Source organism: Salvelinus alpinus, chromosome 16 (assembly GCF_045679555.1).
Source record: "Salvelinus alpinus chromosome 16, SLU_Salpinus.1, whole genome shotgun sequence".
Classification (NCBI taxonomy): domain Eukaryota; kingdom Metazoa; phylum Chordata; class Actinopteri; order Salmoniformes; family Salmonidae; genus Salvelinus; species Salvelinus alpinus.
In genome coordinates, this window is record NC_092101.1 from 54,017,436 (window position 1) to 54,038,951 (window position 21,516).

Sequence of the window (21,516 nt, forward strand, 5' to 3'; positions counted from 1 at the left end):
GACGGTGTGATCTGGGGAGGCTGTTGACATGGACGGTGTGATCTGGGGAGGTTGTTGACATGGACGGTGTGATCTGGGGAGGCTGTTGACATGGACAGTGTGATCTGGGGAGGCTGTTAACCTAGACGCTGTGATCTGGGGAGGCTGTTGACATGGACGCTGTGATCTGGGGAGGCTGTTGACATGGACGGTGTGATCTGGGGAGGCTGTTGACATGGACGGTGTGATCTGGGGAGGGTGTTGCCATGAACGGTGTGATCTGGGGAGGGTGTTGACATGGACGGTGTGATCTGGGGAGGCTGTTGACATGGACGGTGTGATCTGGGGAGGCTGTTGACATGGACGGTGTGATCTGGGGAGGCTGTTGACATGGACAGTGTGATCTGGGGAGGCTGTTGACATGGACAGTGTGATCTGGGGAGGCTGTTGACATGAACGGTGTGATCTGGGGAGGCTGTTGACATGGACGCTGTGATCTGGGGAGGTTGTTGCCATGAACGGTGTGATCTGGGGAGGTTGTTGCCATGAACGGTGTGATCTACCAGAATGGAAACAGAGCATAAGGACTGTTGCTTAATTTATCAGGAACTCTGTTACTTTCTGTTTACTGGACATGTTGATGGAGACACTAAGGCGCGGCTTATTGCAGTGTTTCTAATCTAAAGTTTAAGGGTTTTCATTATTATTTATTACCTTACTGTTTCGGCGTTTCTAGAACAGAGGGAACGGAAAAAAACCCTGATGAAAGCTACGGGCCCAAACACGTTGGTTTTACTTTTAACAATAAACAGAAAACATTGAATAACTTCCAGTGTCCTCCAAGAGCTGCTGGTTTCTAGAGGGTTTTCTAGAGCAGGGTTTCTCAAACTATGGGTCGGGACCCAAACTATGGGTCGGGACCCAAAGTGGGCCCTGGGCATGTGAGAAGTCGGTCGCGAGTTATGAGAATACGGCTCTCAATATTAGGAAGGTGTTCTTAATGTTTGGTATAACTCAGTGTATATTCACACACATTATAATTTGGGTCGTTTGGAGGACAGTACACTTCTCATTTGGGTCGTTGGAGGACAGTACACTTCTCATTTGGGTCGTTGGAGGACAGTACGCTTCTCATTTGGGTCCTTGGAGGACAGTACACTTCTCATTTGGGTCGTTGGAGGACAGTACACTTCTCATTTGGCTCGTTGGAGGACAGTACACTTCTCATTTGGCTCGTTGGAGGACAGTACACTTCTCATTTGGCTCGTCGGAGGACAGTACACTTCTCATTTGGCTCGTCGGAGGACAGTACACTTCTCATTTGGGTCGTTGGAGGACAGTACACTTCTCATTTGGCTCGTTGGAGGACAGTACACTTCTCATTTGGCTCGTTGGAGGACAGTACACTTCTCATTTGGCTCGTTGGAGGACAGTACACTTCTCATTTGGCTCGTTGGAGGACAGTACACTTCTCATTTGGCTCGTTGGAGGACAGTACACTTCTCATTTGGCTCGTTGGAGGACAGTACACTTCTCATTTGGCTCGTTGGAGGACAGTACACTTCTCATTTGGCTCGTTGGAGGACAGTACACTTCTCATTTGGGTCGTTGGAGGACAGTACGCTTCTCATTTGGCTCGTTGGAGGACAGTACACTTCTCATTTGGGTCGTTGGAGGACAGTACACTTCTCATTTGGGTCGTTGGAGGACAGTACACTTCTCATTTGGGTCGTTGGAGGACAGTACACTTCTCATTTGGCTCGTTGGAGGACAGTACACTTCTCATTTGGGTCGTTGGAGGACAGTACACTTCTCATTTGGGTCGTTGGAGGACAGTACACTTCTCATTTGGGTCGTTGGAGGACAGTACACTTCTCATTTGGCTCGTCGGAGGACAGTACACTTCTCATTTGGCTCATTGGAGGACAGTACACTTCTCATTTGGCTCGTTGGAGGACAGTACACTTCTCATTTGGCTCGTTGGAGGACAGTACACTTCTCATTTGGCTCGTTGGAGGACAGTACACTTCTCATTTGGCTCGTTGGAGGACAGTACACTTCTCATTTGGCTCGTTGGAGGACAGTACACTTCTCATTTGGCTCGTTGGAGGACAGTACACTTCTCATTTGGCTCGTTGGAGGACAGTACACTTCTCATTTGGCTCGTTGGAGGACAGTACACTTCTCATTTGGGTCGTTGGAGGACAGTACACTTCTCATTTTGCTCGTTGGAGGACAGTACACTTCTCATTTGGCTCGTTGGAGGACTGTACACTTCTCATTTGGGTCGTTGGAGGACAGTACACTTCTCATTTGGGTCGTTGGAGGACAGTACACTTCTCATTTGGGTCTGGACCTGAAAAAGGTTGAAGAAGCCCTATTCTAGAGTACACAGTACACTATATTGAGTCGACCCGGCCCCGCCACATGAGTCCATAAAAACAGCTCATATTGCTGATAAGAAACAATAAGAAAATTCTGTAAATACGAGTGTATTTGAACGCGGAATCGGTCAGAAAACACACCTCCAAGACTGAAATCTGTTTTTTCTAATGAGCAACAGAAAAAACAACGTATTCAGTGGCTTTTTAACCAGCCGACAATGACACAAAGGTCATTTGTCTTTTAAAGGCCCAGTGCAGTCCAAAATGATTTTCCTGTATGAGGTTGGAATAATGCTGTGAAATTGTGAAAATAAGGATAATGTCCCTTTAAGTGTAAGAGCTGTTTGAAAAGAGTTTTGGCCTTCCCTTTGTGACATCACCAGGCGGTAAATTAATGAATAGACCAATAAGAAAGAGAGTTCCAAACCTCTATGCCAATAACAGCTCATTTTCTTGCTTGAGAAATTGCTCTTTGCTAAAAATATTAAGATTAAGATCATTTATTTTTGACCGTTTTAATTGGAAACAATCATAGTTGGGGACATAACATTAACCCAGAAATGATTTGATATTGAGATTTTAAAAAATGGCTGCATTGGTCCTTTTACACAATCTATTTATTTTATAATATCAACATTTTCTGCAGTCTATGAAAAGTGAGTTCCAGACTGATCTGTGAGCTCCAGACTGATCTGTGAGTTCCAGACTGAACTGTGAGTTCCAGACTGATCTGTGAGCTCCAGACTGATATGTGAGTTCCAGACTGATCTGTGAGTTCCAGACTGATCTGTGAGTTCCAGACTGAACTGTGAGTTCCAGACTGATCTGTGAGTTCCAGACTGATCTGTGCGCTCCAGACTGATCTGTGAGTTCCAGACTGATCTGTGAGTTCCAGACTGATCTGTGCGTTCCAGACTGATCTGTGAGTTCCAGACTGATCTGTGAGTTCCAGACTGATCTGTGAGCTCCAGACTGATCTGTGTGTTCCAGACTGATCTTTGAGTTCCAGACTGATCTGTGAGCTCCAGACTGATCTGTGCATTCCAGACTGATCTTTGAGTTCCAGACTGATCTGTGAGTTCCAGACTGATCTGTGAGCTCCAGACTGATCTGTGAGCTCCAGACTGATCTGTGAGCTCCAGACTGATCTCTGAGTTCCAGACTGATCTTTGAGTTCCAGACTGATCTGTGAGTTCCAGACTGATCTGTGAGCTCCAGACTGATCTGTGCGTTCCAGACTGATCTGTGCGTTCCAGACTGATCTGTGAGTTCCAGACTGATCTGTGAGTTCCAGACTGATCTGTGAGTTCCAGACTGATCTGTGAGTTCCAGACTGATCTGTGAGCACCAGATTGAAACGCGGTAACATTCTCCTGTTACGAGTCATTTCTGTGTTCTTCCCTTCTCACCTCTCCCTAGTTACAGTGCAACAACCTGGCCCTTGAGTAAGGCACTGGGGCCCTTAACCCTAAAAACTGCTCCATGAGCACCATAACATGGCTGCCCTCTCCTCCAATCGGTTCAACCTCTGTGTGTATGTGTGTCTTTTGGTGGGGTAGGGATGAAGTGAACCTACAGTTGGTCATTAAAGTTTCTCTCTCTCTCTCTCTCTCTCTCTCTCTCTCTCTCTCTCTCTCTCTCTCTCTCTCTCTCTCTCTCTCTCTCTCTCTCTCTCTCTCTCTCTCTCTCTCTCTCTCTCTCTCTCCCTCTCTCTCTCCCTCTCTCTCTCCCCCTCTCTCTCTCCCCCTCTCCCTCCAGTCCCAGTATACCAACCTGGGCCTACTGAACAGCATGGATCAGAACATCCAAAATGGCGGCTCTACCTCCACCAGTCCCTACAACAACGACCATGTCCAGAACAACGTGTCAGCTCCTTCACCCTACGCCCAGCCCAGCTCCACCTTCGACGCCATGTCCCCCTCCCCGACTATCCCCTCCAACACAGACTACGCTGGGACACACACCTTCGACGTCTCCTTCCAACAGTCATCCACAGCCAAGTCTGCCACCTGGACGGTAAGAGTTATATTTTAAAGTGCATTTCACATGGATCTCACTTTACAAATTCCCAAAACATACAGTAGAACCAGTCACAATGTTATCCTATCCTGGGGGGGGAAGCATTTGTTTATCATCCAATTGAATAATGAATATATAAAAACAATTGTCAGCTAATTAAACATGATTTAAATGAATTATTATTTGAAATTGGATAAGCAGAAGTCAGATGTCTGAGATTTGGTTGATTGATGTGTTCTATCATGGGAACCCTCCAAGGTTAATTTATGAGTCAGCTGGATCCTCCAGTGAGGTCTGGGGGTCATGTGAAAACATCATATTCACCTGGATTAAAGGTAGAATCTGTAGAAAATGTATAATAGTTGTATCAAGCCAATCAGTGCTCCAGGCTGTTTTGTAATACACAATACATCAAACGCTCTCCGTTGCACAACTCTGTCTGGCGGGGGGAAAGTTGGTCTACCTCATCTCATGACACACGATGAGAACCTCAGCCATGACAGTTGGTACAAACTCAACTTTTAGGTCTATTCCAGGTGTTTACTCCTCTAGAATAACAACTTCACACAGCCTGGACTCCTAGTGTTTTTCTCAGAGCCATGACAGTTCAGTTGTAACAGGAAGAGATCATTGTGTATCTTTTAATAAATTAACAACCCTAACTCAAGGCACATGCTCACGTCTGGATCCTCCAGAATGACAGTGGGACATTATCATGTCTGGATCCTCCAGAATGACAGTGGTACATTATCATGTCTGGATCCTCCAGAATGACAGTGGTACATTCTCATGTCTGGATACTCCAGAATGACAGTGGTACATTCTCATGTCTGGATACTCCAGAATGACAGTGGTACATTCTCATGTCTGGATACTCCAGAATGACAGTGGTACATTCTCATGTCTGGATACTCCAGAATGACAGTGGTACATTCTCATGTCTGGATACTCCAGAATGACAGTGGTACATTCTCATGTCTGGATACTCCAGAATGACAGTGGTACATTCTCATGTCTGGATCCTCCAGAATGACAGTGGTACATTCTCATGTCTGGATCCTCCAGAATGACAGTGGTACATTCTCATGTCAGTCTATAGGACTCTTCCCCCCTCCTTTTGATCTCTTCTGACTCACAGCTGATTCGGAGAGGATTTCAGAGTGGTATTATTCACAGGGAAAGAAAGGGTAACTTCTTCCCAGGTCTGTCTGTCTGTCTGTCTGTCTGTCTGTCTGTCTGTCTCTGTTTGTCTGTCTGTCTGTCTGTCTGTCTGTCTGTCTGTCTGTCTGTCTGTCTGTCTGTCTGTCTGTCTGTCTGTCTGTCTGTCTGTCTGTCTGTCTGTCTGTCTGTCTGTCTGTCTGTCGGTGCAGCTTGATGTCACCACTCACCGTGTACTGATGTCTCAGCAGCAGACTGACAGAACCAGCTCTTCTAGCTCTGCCCTGCCTGGCAGCTCTGCTCTGCCTGGCAGCTCTACTCTACCTGGCAGCTCTGCTCTACCTGGCAGCTCTGCTCTGCCTGGCAGCTCTGCTCTGCCTGGCAGCTCTGCCCTGCCTGGCAGCTCTGCTCTGCCTGGCAGCTCTACTCTGCCTGGCAGCTCTACCCTACCTGGCAGCTCTGCTCTGCCTGGCAGCTCTGCTCTGCCTGGCAGCTCTGCTCTACGTGGCAGCTCTGCTCTACCTGGCAGCTCTGCTCTGCCTGGCAGCTCTGCTCTGCATGGCAGCTCTGCTCTACCTGGCAGCTCTACTCTACCTGGCAGCTCTGCTCTGCCTGGCAGCTCTGCTCTGCCTGGCAGCTCTGCTCTACCTGGCAGCTCTGCTCTACCTGGCAGCTCTGCTCTGCCTGGCAGCTCTGCTCTGCTCTGCCTGGCAGCTCTGCTCTGCTCTGCCTGGCAGCTCTGCTCTACCTGGCAGCTCTGCCCTGCCTGGCAGCTCTACTCTGCCTGGCAGCTCTGTTCTACCTGGCAGCTCTGCTCTACTCTATTCTGTTTGACAGGTCTGCTCTGCTCTGCCTGGCAGCTCTACTCTGCCCTACTCTGCCTGACAGGTCTACTCTACTCTGCCTGACAGGTCTACTCTGTAGTGCTTTGTCATTATTTTCTATCATTATGTGACAGTTCTGTACTGACAGCTGTTGCTTCAGAGCCCCAGCTGCACACAGCTTGTTTGTGTAGTTACGGTTTGCTGATTCCGTGACCATCTGCACTGACTCCGTGACCATCTGTACTGACTCCATGGCCATCCGTTCTGACTCCGTGGCCATCCGTTCTGACTCCATGACCATCTGTACTGACTCCATGACCATCTGTACTGACTCCATGACCATCTGTACTGACTCCATGACCATCTGCTCTGACTCCATTGCCATCCGTTCTGACTCCATGACCATCTGTACTGACTCCATGACCATCTGCTCTGACTCCATGACCATCTGTACTGACTCCATGACCATCTGCTCTGACTCCATGACCATCTGCTCTGACTCCATGACCATCTGTACTGACTCCATGGCCATCTTTACTTACTCCAATGCCGTGTCATGCCTTGTACCATTGTGTAAAACCAAAAGCAAAGAGCACCCCACCTAGCGGTCACAATAGTTAGCTAACCATCTAAGCTGCTCCATATCTCAACTGTGGATGAATGGATTCAATCGTTTTCTACGTTCTATATATAGGCTCTTTTACATCAAGTGTTGGGATCTCTTGTGAAATCATAATATTCATGGGAAACTATGTGGCTGAACCAGTCTCACGTGGTCCTATTCAACTGTAGTACGGGAATTGATTTTGGACCATTATGGTCCAGGTAAGCCATCAATCTCCAGATTTGGCAGACGGGAGAGGAAGGAGTGTTATAGAACCTGAGGTATCGTTGCCTAAATATCAACCAACGGTAGATAGGTCATGTCTCAGAGTAAACAGGCGGGATTCTGGCAGTAATCTGGGGCCATCTCAGCCAGCTCATTGGCTACGACGACTGTGGGATAGTGACATTTACTAAATTCCCACACTTCCTGTCTCTCTCATCTTCACAGCGCAGAAACAAAAGTGTCTGTCTGATGTGCAGTTGGTTGTCTGATGGGAAGAGTAAGAGGGTGGGAATTGTGGAGGCACGCCCCAAACCTTGTTTTAGACTCTGGATCAGGCACCATGTCTTCATAAACCCACTAAGGGCTCTATTTTAACAAACATAACCAAAAATAAATCTAATTTGGTCAATCTTAGGGCTGTCGGCAGTGCTCTATGTCCAGGGGTGTGTTAAGACAAACTTTTGCTATTTTCACAGCAGGAATTATGGGCGCAGTAGCTGGAAGTGGAGCGAAAAGGGCTGGGGTTTGGTGAATAAACAAGTTGAAAGTGTGTCATGGCTTGACCCCCCTCATTGGCCAATCAGAACGTGCTCCATGGCTAAATATGTGGCTGCATCAAGTTGTGTATTTACGGTCTTTTATGTACTGCATTGTCATCTACTCCAACTTGAATGTTAGTCCGTTATAGCCTAGTTCGTTAAATAGCCTACAGAACCAAAATAATCAAATGTAGGCCTATCCCATCGTTACCGCTAAGACTTGCTTTTCGTTGGTCTTAAATCTTCCACTATGCGCTGCATGAAATCCCTTTTGCGCTTGTTTTTAAGGACACACCTCAAATATTGCCACCCCTCCCACTTCACACTAGTGGGCTAATGGTTGGTTGAAGACGTACCAAAATATCTGACCGACAGAGCTGACCGAAAGAGCGTTGTCTCTATAATGACCGCGCCAGTCTGATGGAGATGTGGTGATAGTAGTATGGGTCTGAGTCTGAGGGCTCTACAGCTTCCCCTTTAAGCTCCTGGAAGCTACACAGAATGGCTAGACTAGCTCAGTCACTGGCCTGATGGCCTTATGGCACAGGGCCACTGTAGGCGTCACCACTCCAGCTTTAGTCTGCACACAGAGCTGCTGATGCTCCCTTTTGATGGGCTGGCTGTGTGTCTCTGTGGGATCTTACAATGGGGACTTAGTGCACACTGTGTTCTGTCTCTGTGGGGTCATGGAAACCAAAAGGGTTCTAAAAGGGTTTTTACCTGGAACCAAAAAGGGTTCTTCAAAGGGTTCTCCTATGGGGACAGCTGAAGAACCCTTTTTAACATCCTAGATAGCACCTTTTCTTCTATGAATGTAGGCTAGTTGCTGGGCTAGCTAGTAGCCACTCTAAATGAGTGTAGGCTAGTAGCTGGGCTAGCTAGTAGCCACTCTAAATGAGTGTAGACCAGTAGCTGGGCTAGCTAGTAGCCACTCTAAATGATTGTAGGCTAGTAGCTGGGCTAGCTAGTAGCCACTCTAAATGAGTGTAGGCTAGTAGCTGGGCTAGCTAGTAGCCACTCTAAATGAGTGTAGGTTAGTAGCTGGGCTAGCTAGTAGCCACTCTAAATGAGTGTAGGCTAGTAGCTGGGCTAGCTAGTAGCCACTCTAAATGAGTGTAGGTTAGTAGCTGGGCTAGCGAGTAGCCACTCTAAAATGTGCTGTTTTTTCACACAACACAATGCCACAGATGTCTCAAGTTTTGAGGGAGCGTGCAATTGGCATGCTGACTGCAGGAATGTCCACCAGAGCTGTTGCCAGAGAATTGAATGTTAATTTTTCTACCATAAGCCCCCATCCGATGTCGTTTTAGAGAATATGACAGTATGTCCAACCGGTCTTACAACCGCAGACCACGTATAACCACACCAGCCCAGGACCTCCACATCCGGCTTCTTCACTTGCGGGATCGTCTGAGACCAGGTGACGTCGATAGACCAGTCGTGGATTAGTAGGGTTCCAAGTAGCTCTAGGTAGCTAGCAGGCCACGGTTATCAGAATGGGCCGTCAGTGGACGTCGCGCCTGAGGGGCCTGTTGGAATCCTCGGGCAGATTATGTCGTTATTCCAGTCGTAGAGGATTGGCGGGGTTCTGTGCCCCGTACCGGCAGTAGAAGGGGTCTGGATATTGTAGCCCAGGAGTGGGCTTCGGTGGTAGCCAAGGAGCCCTAGCCGGGCTAGCTTCAGGCTAAGTGGTACTTGCTCCGGGATGGAAACGCTAGCCATGAGTAGTCACCGGGATTGGGGTTAGCTAGTTGCGAAGATCCAGATGAAAATGTTCAGAGTTTGTGGTAGGAATCCGGGGAAATGGAGAGAAGAAAAAATACACTGCTCAAAAAAATAAAGGGAACACTTAAACAACACAATGTAACTCCAAGTCAATCACACTTCTGTGAAATCAAACTGTCCACTTAGGAAGCAACACTGATTGACAATAAATTTCACATGCTGTTGTGCAAATGGAATAGACAACAGGTGGAAATTATAGGCAATTAGCAAGACACCCCCAATAAAGGAGTGGTTCTGCAGGTGGTGACCACAGACCACTTCTCAGTTCCTATGCTTCCTGGCGGATGTTTTGGTCACTTTTGAATGCTGGCGGTGCTCTCACTCTAGTGGTAGCATGAGACGGAGTCTACAACCCACACAAGTGGCTCAGGTAGTGCAGCTCATCCAGGATGGCACATCAATGCGAGCTGTGGCAAGAAAGTTTGCTGTGTCTGTCAGCGTAGTGTCCAGAGCATGGAGGCGCTACCAGGAGACAGGCCAGTACATCAGGAGACATGGAGGAGGCCGTAGGAGGGAAACAACCCAGCAGCAGGACCGCTACCTCCGCCTTTGTGCAAGAAGGAGCAGGAGGAGCACTGCCAGAGCCCTGCAAAATGACCTCCAGCAGGCCACAAATGTGCATGTGTCTGCTCAAACGGTCAGAAACAGACTCCATGAGGGTGGTATGAGGGCCCGACATCCACAGGTGGGGTTTGTGCTTACAGCCCAACACCGTGCAGGACGTTTGGCATTTGCCAGAGAACACCAAGATTGGCAAATTCGCCACTGGCGCCCTGTGCTCTTCACAGATGAAAGCAGGTTCACACTGAGCACATGTGACAGACGTGACAGTCTGGAGACGCCGTGGAGAACGTTCTGCTGCCTGCAACATCCTCCAGCATGACCGGTTTGGCGGTGGGTCAGTCATGGTGTGGGGTGGCATTTCCTTGGGAGGCCGCACAGCCCTCCATGGGCTCGCCAGAGGTAGCCTGACTGCCATTAGGTACCGAGATGAGATCCTCAGACCCCTTGTGAGACCATATGCTGGTGCGGTTGGCCCTGGGTTCCTCCTAATTCAAGACAATGCTAGACCTCATGTGGCTGGAGTGTGTCAGCAGTTCTTGCAAGAGGAAGGCATTGATGCTATGGACTGGCCCGCCCGTTCCCCAGACCTGAATTCAATTGAGCACATCTGGGACATGTCTCGCTCCATCCACCAAAGCCACGTTGCACCACAGACTGTCCAGGAGTTGGCGGATGCTTTAGTCCAGGTCTGGGAGGAGATCCCTCAGGAGACCATCCGCCACCTCATCAGGAGCATGCCCAGGCGTTGTAGGGAGGTCATACAGGCATGTGGAGGCCACACACACTACTGAGCCTCATTTTGACTTGTTTTAAGGACATTACATCAAAGTTGGATCAGCCTGTAGTGTGGTTTTCCACTTTAATTTTGAGTGTGACTCCAAATCCAGACCTCCATGGGTTGATAAATTTGATTTCCATTGATAATTTTTGTGTGATTTTGTTGTCAGCACATTCAACTATGTAAAGAAAAAAAGTATTTAATAAGAACAGTTCATTCATTCAGATCTAGGATGTGTTATTTTAGTGTTCCCTTTATTTTTTTGAGCAGTGTAGGTCCGTTATGCTCTGGTTTGAGTCACGTTTTACGAACTGGCGAGAGCTTTCCGAGCTAAAGGTTAGCTGATGACCGCTAGTAGTGGTTTGCTGACTGATAGCTGGTAGCTAGTTAGCTGACTAGCTTTAGTTGAGGGATTCCAGATCCAAAGTAAATTGAAATACTTTAGAAAAAAGCAGATCCACGCCACATTGGGTGAGGAGGGTTGCAGGAGAGTACTTAGAAGTTGAGGTTTAGGAAATATTTTTAGAAGATATGCGAAGATAGAAAAAGATATATACAAGGGACACGACGGGACAAAGACAAAGACGTCTGACTGATACGCCATCTTGGAGCAGCTAGCTTCATTTGCCTTACCTTGCTAACTTGGCCAATTAAGTAATGTCAGTTGAGTTGAATCAACAAATCACAGCACATATTAACGGGTAGACTTCCTGCTTTGCTCTTCGCAATGGTCGCCTGTTCACCCATGATGTCATAATTGACTTGAATGGGGACGCCCGTTCTATTCATCAGGTTTCTATGGCAGCACATGCAGTCAGGAGCGGAGGAGAGGAGAAATGTGCAGTCTTTTTAAAAAAACGGGCACTAGCGTTAACCAAAATTCCATGACCGTCACAGCCCTAGTTCAATGAGACAAGACAAATACCCTTTTCAGGAAAAGTCAATATAGCTATTTGCCTATTTGTTTTATTTAGCTATGTTGTCTCTGCTGCCATATTAATGGGGTGTCACCATCACCAGTGAGGAATCATTGTTACTTAATGGTTCCCCACTATTGGGAGGTTGAACAGGGTGAGGTGGTTCCCCACTATTGGGAGGTTGAACAGGGTGAGGTGGTGTTGAACAGGGTGAGGTGGTGTTGAACAGGGTGAGGTAGTGTTTGTCTATTGGGAGGTTGAACAGGGTGAGGTGGTGTTGAACAGGGTGAGGTGGTGTTGAACAGGGTGAGGTGGTGTTGAACAGGGTGAGGTGGTGTTGAACAGGGTGAGGTGGTGTTGAACAGGGTGAGGTGATGTTTGTCTATTGGGAGGTTGAACAGGGTGAGGTAGTGTTGAACAGGGTGAGGTGGTGTTGAACAGGGTGAGGTGGTGTTGAACAGGGTGAGGTGATGTTTGTCTATTGGGAGGTTGAACAGGGTGAGGTAGTGTTGAACAGGGTGAGGTGGTGTTGAACAGGGTGAGGTGATGTTGAACAGGGTGAGGTGATGTTGAACAGGGTGAGGTGATGTTGAACAGGGTGAGGTGGTGTTGAACAGGGTGAGGTGGTGTTGAACAGGGTGAGGTGATGTTGAACAGGGTGAGGTGATGTTGAACAGGGTGAGGTGGTGTTGAACAGGGTGAGGTGGTGTTGAACAGGGTGAGGTGATGTTGAACAGGGTGAGGTGATGTTGAACAGGGTGAGGTGGTGTTGAACAGGGTGAGGTAGTGTTGAACAGGGTGAGGTGGTGTTGAACAGGGTGAGGTGGTGTTGAACAGGGTGAGGTAGTGTTGAACAGGGTGAGGTGGTGTTGAACAGGGTGAGGTGGTGTTGAACAGGGTGAGGTAGTGTTGAACAGGGTGAGGTGGTGTTGAACAGGGTGAGGTAGTGTTGAACAGGGTGAGGTGGTGTTGAACAGGGTGAGGTGGTGTTGAACAGGGTGAGGTGGTGTTGAACAGGGTGAGGTGGTGTTGAACAGGGTGAGGTGGTGTTGAACAGGGTGAGGTGATGTTTGTCTATTGGGAGGTTGAACAGGGTGAGGTAGTGTTGAACAGGGTGAGGTGGTGTTGAACAGGGTGAGGTGATGTTGAACAGGGTGAGGTGGTGTTGAACAGGGTGAGGTGGTGTTGAACAGGGTGAGGTGGTGTTGAACAGGGTGAGGTAGTGTTGAACAGGGTGAGGTGGTGTTGAACAGGGTGAGGTGATGTTTGTCTATTGGGAGGTTGAACAGGGTGAGGTAGTGTTGAACAGGGTGAGGTGGTGTTGAACAGGGTGAGGTGATGTTGAACAGGGTGAGGTGGTGTTGAACAGGGTGAGGTGGTGTTGAACAGGGTGAGGTGGTGTTGAACAGGGTGAGGTGATGTTTGTCTATTGGGAGGTTGAACAGGGTGAGGTAGTGTTGAACAGGGTGAGGTGGTGTTGAACAGGGTGAGGTGATGTTGAACAGGGTGAGGTGGTGTTGAACAGGGTGAGGTGGTGTTGAACAGGGTGAGGTGATGTTGAACAGGGTGAGGTGGTGTTGAACAGGGTGAGGTGGTGTTGAACAGGGTGAGGTGATGTTTGTCTATTGGGAGGTTGAACAGGGTGAGGTAGTGTTGAACAGGGTGAGGTGGTGTTGAACAGGGTGAGGTGATGTTGAACAGGGTGAGGTGGTGTTGAACAGGGTGAGGTGGTGTTGAACAGGGTGAGGTGGTGTTGAACAGGGTGAGGTAGTGTTGAACAGGGTGAGGTGGTGTTGAACAGGGTGAGGTGATGTTTGTCTATTGGGAGGTTGAACAGGGTGAGGTAGTGTTGAACAGGGTGAGGTGGTGTTGAACAGGGTGAGGTGATGTTGAACAGGGTGAGGTGGTGTTGAACAGGGTGAGGTGGTGTTGAACAGGGTGAGGTGGTGTTGAACAGGGTGAGGTAGTGTTGAACAGGGTGAGGTGGTGTTGAACAGGGTGAGGTGATGTTGAACAGGGTGAGGTGGTGTTGAACAGGGTGAGGTGGTGTTGAACAGGGTGAGGTGATGTTGAACAGGGTGAGGTGGTGTTGAACAGGGTGAGGTGGTGTTGAACAGGGTGAGGTGGTGTTGAACAGGGTGAGGTGGTGTTGAACAGGGTGAGGTGGTGTTGAACAGGGTGAGGTGATGTTTGTCTAGTGGGAGGTTGAACAGGGTGAGGTAGTGTTGAACAGGGTGAGGTGGTGTTGAACAGGGTGAGGTGATGTTGAACAGGGTGAGGTGGTGTTGAACAGGGTGAGGTAGTGTTGAACAGGGTGAGGTGATGTTGAACAGGGTGAGGTGGTGTTGAACAGGGTGAGGTGGTGTTGAACAGGGTGAGGTGGTGTTGAACAGGGTGAGGTGATGTTTGTCTATTGGGAGGTTGAACAGGGTGAGGTAGTGTTGAACAGGGTGAGGTGGTGTTGAACAGGGTGAGGTGATGTTGAACAGGGTGAGGTGATGTTGAACAGGGTGAGGTGGTGTTGAACAGGGTGAGGTGGTGTTGAACAGGGTGAGGTGATGTTGAACAGGGTGAGGTGATGTTGAACAGGGTGAGGTGGTGTTGAACAGGGTGAGGTAGTGTTGAACAGGGTGAGGTGGTGTTGAACAGGGTGAGGTGGTGTTGAACAGGGTGAGGTAGTGTTGAACAGGGTGAGGTGGTGTTGAACAGGGTGAGGTGGTGTTGAACAGGGTGAGGTAGTGTTGAACAGGGTGAGGTGGTGTTGAACAGGGTGAGGTAGTGTTGAACAGGGTGAGTTGGTGTTGAACAGGGTGAGGTGGTGTTGAACAGGGTGAGGTGGTGTTGAACAGGGTGAGGTGGTGTTGAACAGGGTGAGGTGGTGTTGAACAGGGTGAGGTGGTGTTGAACAGGGTGAGGTGGTGTTGAACAGGGTGAGGTGATGTTGAACAGGGTGAGGTGGTGTTGAACAGGGTGAGGTGGTGTTGAACAGGGTGAGGTGGTGTTGAACAGGGTGAGGTGGTGTTGAACAGGGTGAGGTGGTGTTGAACAGGGTGAGGTGGTATTTGTCTATTGGGAGGTTGAACAGGGTGAGGTGGTGTTGAACAGGGTTGGGAGGCTGCCTTGTAGGCTGTTTCATAGGTAAGGTTCCTTGCAGGCATGTTAGCAGTCAGTGCATTCGTGTAGATATATCTGATCTAGAGTGGGTGCGTTGTATTCCTGGCAGGCTGATCCGATTCAATAGCAGCCTCAGAGTCCATATGCTGCCCTGTATATAATGTCGACTGGGGAAGGAACCAAAGGGGAGTGACATATATAGGGGAGGAACCAAAGGGGAGTGACATATATAGGGAAGGAACCAAAGGGGAGTGACATATATAGGGAAGGAACCAAAGGGAGTGACATATATAGGGAAGGAACCAAAGGGAGTGACATATATAGGGAAGGAACCAAAGGGAGTGACATATATAGGGAAGGAACCAAAGGGAGTGACATATATAGGGAAGGAACCAAAGGGAGTGACATATATAGGGAAGGAACCAAAGGGAGTGACATATATAGGGGAGGAACCAAAGGGAGTGACATATATAGGGAAGGAACCAAAGGGAGTGACATATATAGGGAAGGAACCAAAGGGAGTGACATATATAGGGAAGGAACCAAAGGGAGTGACATATATAGGGAAGGAACCAAAGGGAGTGACATATATAGGGAAGGAACCAAAGGGAGTGACATATATAGGGAAGGAACCAAAGGGAGTGACATATATAGGGAAGGAACCAAAGGGAGTGACATATATAGGGAAGGAACCAAAGGGAGTGACATATATAGGGAAGGAACCAAAGGGGAGTGACATATATAGAGAAGGAACCAAAGAGAGTGACATATATAGGGAAGGAACCAAAGGGAGTGACATATATAGGGAAGGAACCAAAGGGAGTGACATATATAGGGAAGGAACCAAAGGGAGTGACATATATAGGGAAGGAACCAAAGGGGAGTGACATATATAGGGAAGGAACCAAAGGGAGTGACATATATAGGGAAGGAACCAAAGGGAGTGACATATATAGGGAAGGAACCAAAGGGAGTGACATATATAGGGAAGGAACCAAAGGGAGTGACATATATAGGGAAGGAACCAAAGGGAGTGACATATATAGGGAAGGAACCAAAGGGAGTGACATATATAGGGAAGGAACCAAAGGGAGTGACATATATAGGGAAGGAACCAAAGGGAGTGACATATATAGGGAAGGAACCAAAGGGGAGTGACATATATAGGGAAGGAACCAAAGGGAGTGACATATATAGGGAAGGAACCAAAGGGAGGGACATATATAGGGAAGGAACCAAAGGGAGTGACATATATAGGGAAGGAACCAAAGGGAGTGACATATATAGGGAAGGAACCAAAGGGAGTGACATATAAAGGGAAGGAACCAAAGGGAGTGACATATATAGGGAAGGAACCAAAGGGGAGTGACATATATAGGGAAGGAACCAAAGGGAGTGACATATATAGGGAAGGAACCAAAGGGAGTGACATATATAGGGAAGGAACCAAAGGGAGTGACATATATAGGGAAGGAACCAAAGGGAGTGACATATATAGGGAAGGAACCAAAGGGAGTGACATATATAGGGAAGGAACCAAAGGGAGTGACATATATAGGGAAGGAACCAAAGGGAGTGACATATATAGGGAAGGAACCAAAGGGAGTGACATATATAGGGAAGGAACCAAAGGGAGTGACATATATAGGGAAGGAACCAAAGGGGAGTGACATATATAGGGAAGGAACCAAAGGGAGTGACATATATAGGGAAGGAACCAAAGGGAGGGACATATATAGGGAAGGAACCAAAGGGAGTGACATATATAGGGAAGGAACCAAAGGGGAGTGACATATATAGGGAAGGAACCAAAGGGAGTGACATATATAGGGAAGGAACCAAAGGGGAGTGACATATATAGGGAAGGAACCAAAGGGGAGTGACATATATAGGGAAGGAACCAAAGGGAGTGACATATATAGAGAAGGAACCAAAGAGAGTGACATATATAGAGAAGGAACCAAAGAGAGTGACATATATAGGGAAGGAACCAAAGGGGAGTGACATATATAGGGAAGGAACCAAAGGGAGTGACATATATAGGGAAGGAACCAAAGGGGAGTGACATATATAGGGAAGGAACCAAAGGGGAGTGACATATATAGGGAAGGAACCAAAGGGAGTGACATATATAGAGAAGGAACCAAAGAGAGTGACATATATAGGGAAGGAACCAAAGGGAGTGACATATATAGGGAAGGAACCAAAGGGGAGTAACATATATTTATTTTATTTTTATTTAACCTTTATTTAACCAGGTAGGCAAATTGAGAACACGTTCTCATTTACAATTGCGACCTGGCCAAGATAAAGCAAAGCAGTTCGACACATACAACAACACATAGTTACACATGGAGTAAAACAAACATATAGTCAATAATACAGTGAAAAATAATAAGTCTATATACAATGTGAGCAAGTGAGGTGAGATAAGGGAGGTGAAGGCAAACAAATATATGTATAAATAAATAAAAATATAAAAGGCCATGGAGGCGAAGTGAGTACAACACAGCAAGTAAAATAAAAACTAAAAAAAAACACTGGAATGGTTGGTTTGCAGTGGAAGAAAGTGCAAAGTAGAGACAGAAATAATGGGGTGCAAAGGAGCAAAATAAATTAATAAATAAATACAGTAGGTAAAGAGGTAGTTGTTTGGGCTAAATTGTAGATGGGTTATGTACAGGTGCAGTAATCTATGAGCTGCTCTGACAGCTGGTGCTTAAAGCTAGTGAGGGAGATAGGTGTTTCCAGTTTCAGAGATTTTTGTAGTTCGTTCCAGTCATTGGCAGCAGAGAACTGGAAGGAGAGGCGTCCAAAGGAAGAATTGGTTTTGGGGGTGACTAGAGAGATATACCTGCTGGAGCGCGTGCTACAGGTAGGTGCTGCTATGGTGACCAGCGAGCTGAGATAAGGGGGGACTTTACCTAGCAGGGTCTTGTAGATGACCTGGAACCAGTGGGTTTGGCGACGAGTATGAAGCGAGGGCCAGCCAACGAGAGTGTACAGGTCGCAGTGGTGGGTAGTATATGGGGCTTTGGTGACAAAACGGATGGCACTGTGATAGACTGCATCCAATTTATTGAGTAGGGTTTTGGAGGCTATTTTGTAAATGACATCACCGAAGTCGAGGATTGGTAGGATGGTCAGTTTTACAAGGGTATGTTTGGCAGCATGAGTAAAGGATGCTTTGTTGCGGAATAGGAAGCCAATTCTAGATTTGACTTTGGATTGGAGATGTTTGATGTGAGTCTGGAAGGAGAGTTTACAGTCTAACCAGACACCTAGGTATTTGTAGTTGTCCACATATTCTAAGTCAGAGCCGTCCAAAGTAGTGATGTTGGACAGGCGGGCAGGAGCAGGCAGCGATCGGTTGAAGAGCATGCATTTGGTTTTACTTGTATTTAAGAGCAGTTGGAGGCCACGGAAGGAGAGTTGTATGGCATTGAAGCTCGCCTGGAGGGTTGTTAACACAGTGTCAAAAGAAGGGCCAGAAGTATACAGAATAGTGTCGTCTGCGTAGAGGTGGATCAGAGAATCACCAGCAGCAAGAGCGACATCACTGATGTAAACAGAGAAGAGAGTCGGTCCAAGAATTGAACCCTGTGGCACCCCCATAGAGACTGCCAGAGGCCCGGACAACAGACCCTCCGATTTGACACACTGAACTCGATCAGAGAAGTAGTTGGTGAACCAGGCGAGGCAATCATTAGAGAAACCAAGGCTGTCGAGTCTGCCAATGAGGATGTGGTGATTGACAGAGTCAAAAGCCTTGGCCAGGTCAATGAATACGGCTGCACAGTATTGTTTCCTATCGATGGCGGTTACGATATCGTTTATGACCTTGAGCGTGGCTGAGGTGCACCCATGACCAGCTCTGAAACCAGATTGCATAGCGGAGAAGGTGTGGTGGGATTCGAAATGGTCGGTAATCTGTTTGTTGACTTGGCTTTCGAAGACCTTAGAAAGGCAGGGTAGGATAGATATAGGTCTGTAGCAGTTAGGGTCAAGGGTGTCCCCCCCTTTGAAGAGGGGGATAACCGCAGCTGCTTTCCAATCTTTGGGGATCTCAGACGACACGAAAGAGAGGTTGAAGAGGCTAGTAATAGGGGTGGCAACAATTTCAGCAGATAGTTTTAGAAAGAAAGGGTCCAGATTATCTAGCCCGGCTGATTTGTAAGGGTCCAGATTTTGCAGCTCATTTAGAACATCAGCTGACTGTATTTGGGAGAAAGAGAAATGGGGAAGGCTTGGGCGAGTAGCAGAGGGGAGGGCAGTGCTGTTGTCCGGGGTAGGGGTAGCCAGGTGGAAAGCATGACCAGCCGTAGAAAAATGCTTATTGAAATTCTCAATTATAGTGGATTTGTCGGTGGTGACAGTGTTTCCTATCTTCAGAGCGGTTGGAAGCTGGGAGGAGGTGTTCTTATTCTCCATGGACTTTACGGTGTCCCAGAACTTTTTTGAATTTGTGTTGCAGGAAGCAAATTTCTGCTTGAAAAAGCTAGCCTTGGCTGTTCTAACTGCCTGTGTATATTGGTTTCTGGCTTCCCTGAAAAGTTGCATATCACGGGGGCTGTTCGATGCTAATGCAGAACGCCATAGGATGTTTTTCTGTTGGTTAAGGGCAGTCAGGTCAGGAGAGAACCAAGGGCTATATCTGTTCCTGGTTCTAAATTTCTTGAATGGGGCATGCTTATTCAAGATGGTGAGGAAGGCATTTTTAAAAAATGACCAGGCATCCTCTACTGACGGGATGAGATCAATATCCTTCCAGGATACCCCGGCCAGGTCGATTAGAAAGGCCTGCTCGCTGAAGTGTTTCAGGGAGCGTTTGACAGTGATGAGTGGAGGTCGTTTGACCGCTGACCCATTACGGATGCAGGCAATGAGGCAGTGATCGCTGAGATCTTGGTTGAAAGCAGCAGAGGTGTATTTGGAGGGCAAGTTTGTTAGGATGATATCTATGAGGGTACCCGTGTTTACGGAATTGGGGTGGTACCTGGTAGGTTCATTGATAATTTGTGTGAGATTGAGGGCATCAAGCTTAGATTGTAGGGTGGCTGGGGTGTTGAGCATGTTCAAATTTAGGTCGCCTAGCAGCACGAGCTCTGAAGATAGATGGGGGGCAATCAGTTCACATATAGTGTCCAGAGCACAGCTGGGGGCAGAGGGTGGTCTATAGCAGGCGGCAACGGTGAGAGACTTGTTTTTAGAGAGGTGGATTTTTAAAAGTAGAAGTTCAAATTGTTTGGGAACAGACCTGGATAGTATAACAGAACTCTGCAGGCAGTCTTTGCAGTAGATTGCAACACCGCCCCCTTTGGCCGTTCTATCTTGTCTGAAAATCTTGTAATTGGGGATGAAAATGTCTGAATTTTTGGTGGTCTTTCTAAGCCAGGATTCAGACACGGCTAAAACATCCGGGTTGGCAGAGTGTGCTAAAGCAGTGAACAAAACAAACTTAGGGAGGAGGCTTCTAATGTTAACATGCATGAAGCCAAGGCTATTACGGTTACAGAAGTCATCAAAAGAGAGCGCCTGGGGAATAGGAGTGGAGCCAGGTACTGCAGGGCCTGGATTCACCTCTACATCACCAGAGGAACAGAGGAGGAGTAGGATAAGGGTACGGCTAAAAGCTATGAGAATTGGTCGCCTAGAGCTACTAGAGCAGAGAGTAAAAGGAAGTTTCTGGGGGCGATAAAATAGTTTAAAGGAATAATGTACAGACAAAGGTATGGTAGGATGTGAATACAGTGGAGGTAAACCTAGGTATTGAGTGATGATGAGAGAGATATTGTCTCTAGAAACATCATTGAAACCAGGTGATGTCATCGCATATGTGGGTGGTGGAACTGAGAGGTTGGATATGGTATAGAGAGCAGGGCTAGAATCTCTACAGTGAAATAAGCCAATAAACACTAACCAGAACAGCAATGGACAAGGCATATTTACATTAAGGAGAGGCATGCTAATCGAGTGATCAATAAGGGTCCAGTGAGTAGAGGTTGGTTGGGGTCGTGGCGATCCAGACAGCTGGCCGGGTATATGGCTATCGGTAGCAGCATAGGATGGAGGTCTGTTTGTAGATACCTCGTGCGTTTCCGTCGGTAGGTTAGTGGGGTTCCGTGTAGTGGGGTTCCGTGTGGTAGAGGGGATCAATCCAAATTGGCAAAATAGATATAGTGACCCAAGGAAAAAAATAAAATAAATAATAATAATAATAATAGTTAATAATAATAATAATAATAATATATATAGGGAAGGAACCAAAGGGAGTGACATATATAGGGAAGGAACCAAAGGGGAGTGACATATATAGGGAAGGAACCAAAGGGGAGTGACATATATAGGGAAGGAACCAAAGGGGAGTGACATATATAGGGAAGGAACCAAAGGGAGGGACATATATAGGGAAGATAATCAAGGAGGTGATGGAGTCCAGGTTGAGTGTCATTATGCGCAATTACGCGTTACGATGGTGACAGGTGATGCGCGTTACGCGTTACGATGGTGACAGGTGATGCGCCCTGACGAGCATCCTGGTGACCTAGAGGCCGGAGAGAGAGCACAAGTCACGTCCTGACATCCTCCGAGGCTGCTATTGAATCTGATTCGCGCTTGTTCCAGTG

General features: G+C 47.5%; 1 protein-coding gene across 5 annotated transcripts in view; it reads left to right on the top strand.

Annotated features, from left to right (window-relative positions):
* LOC139541682 (tumor protein 63-like) overlaps positions 1 to 21,516 on the top strand; it is a 208,132-nt gene that overhangs the window by 134,487 nt on the left and 52,129 nt on the right. For all 5 annotated transcript variants that reach the window (XM_071346611.1, XM_071346608.1, XM_071346610.1 and 2 more), the window contains one exon: positions 4,122 to 4,379. In XM_071346611.1, the coding sequence (XP_071202712.1) occupies positions 4,122 to 4,379 (258 nt within the window). The remainder of the gene's footprint in view (positions 1 to 4,121; positions 4,380 to 21,516) is intronic.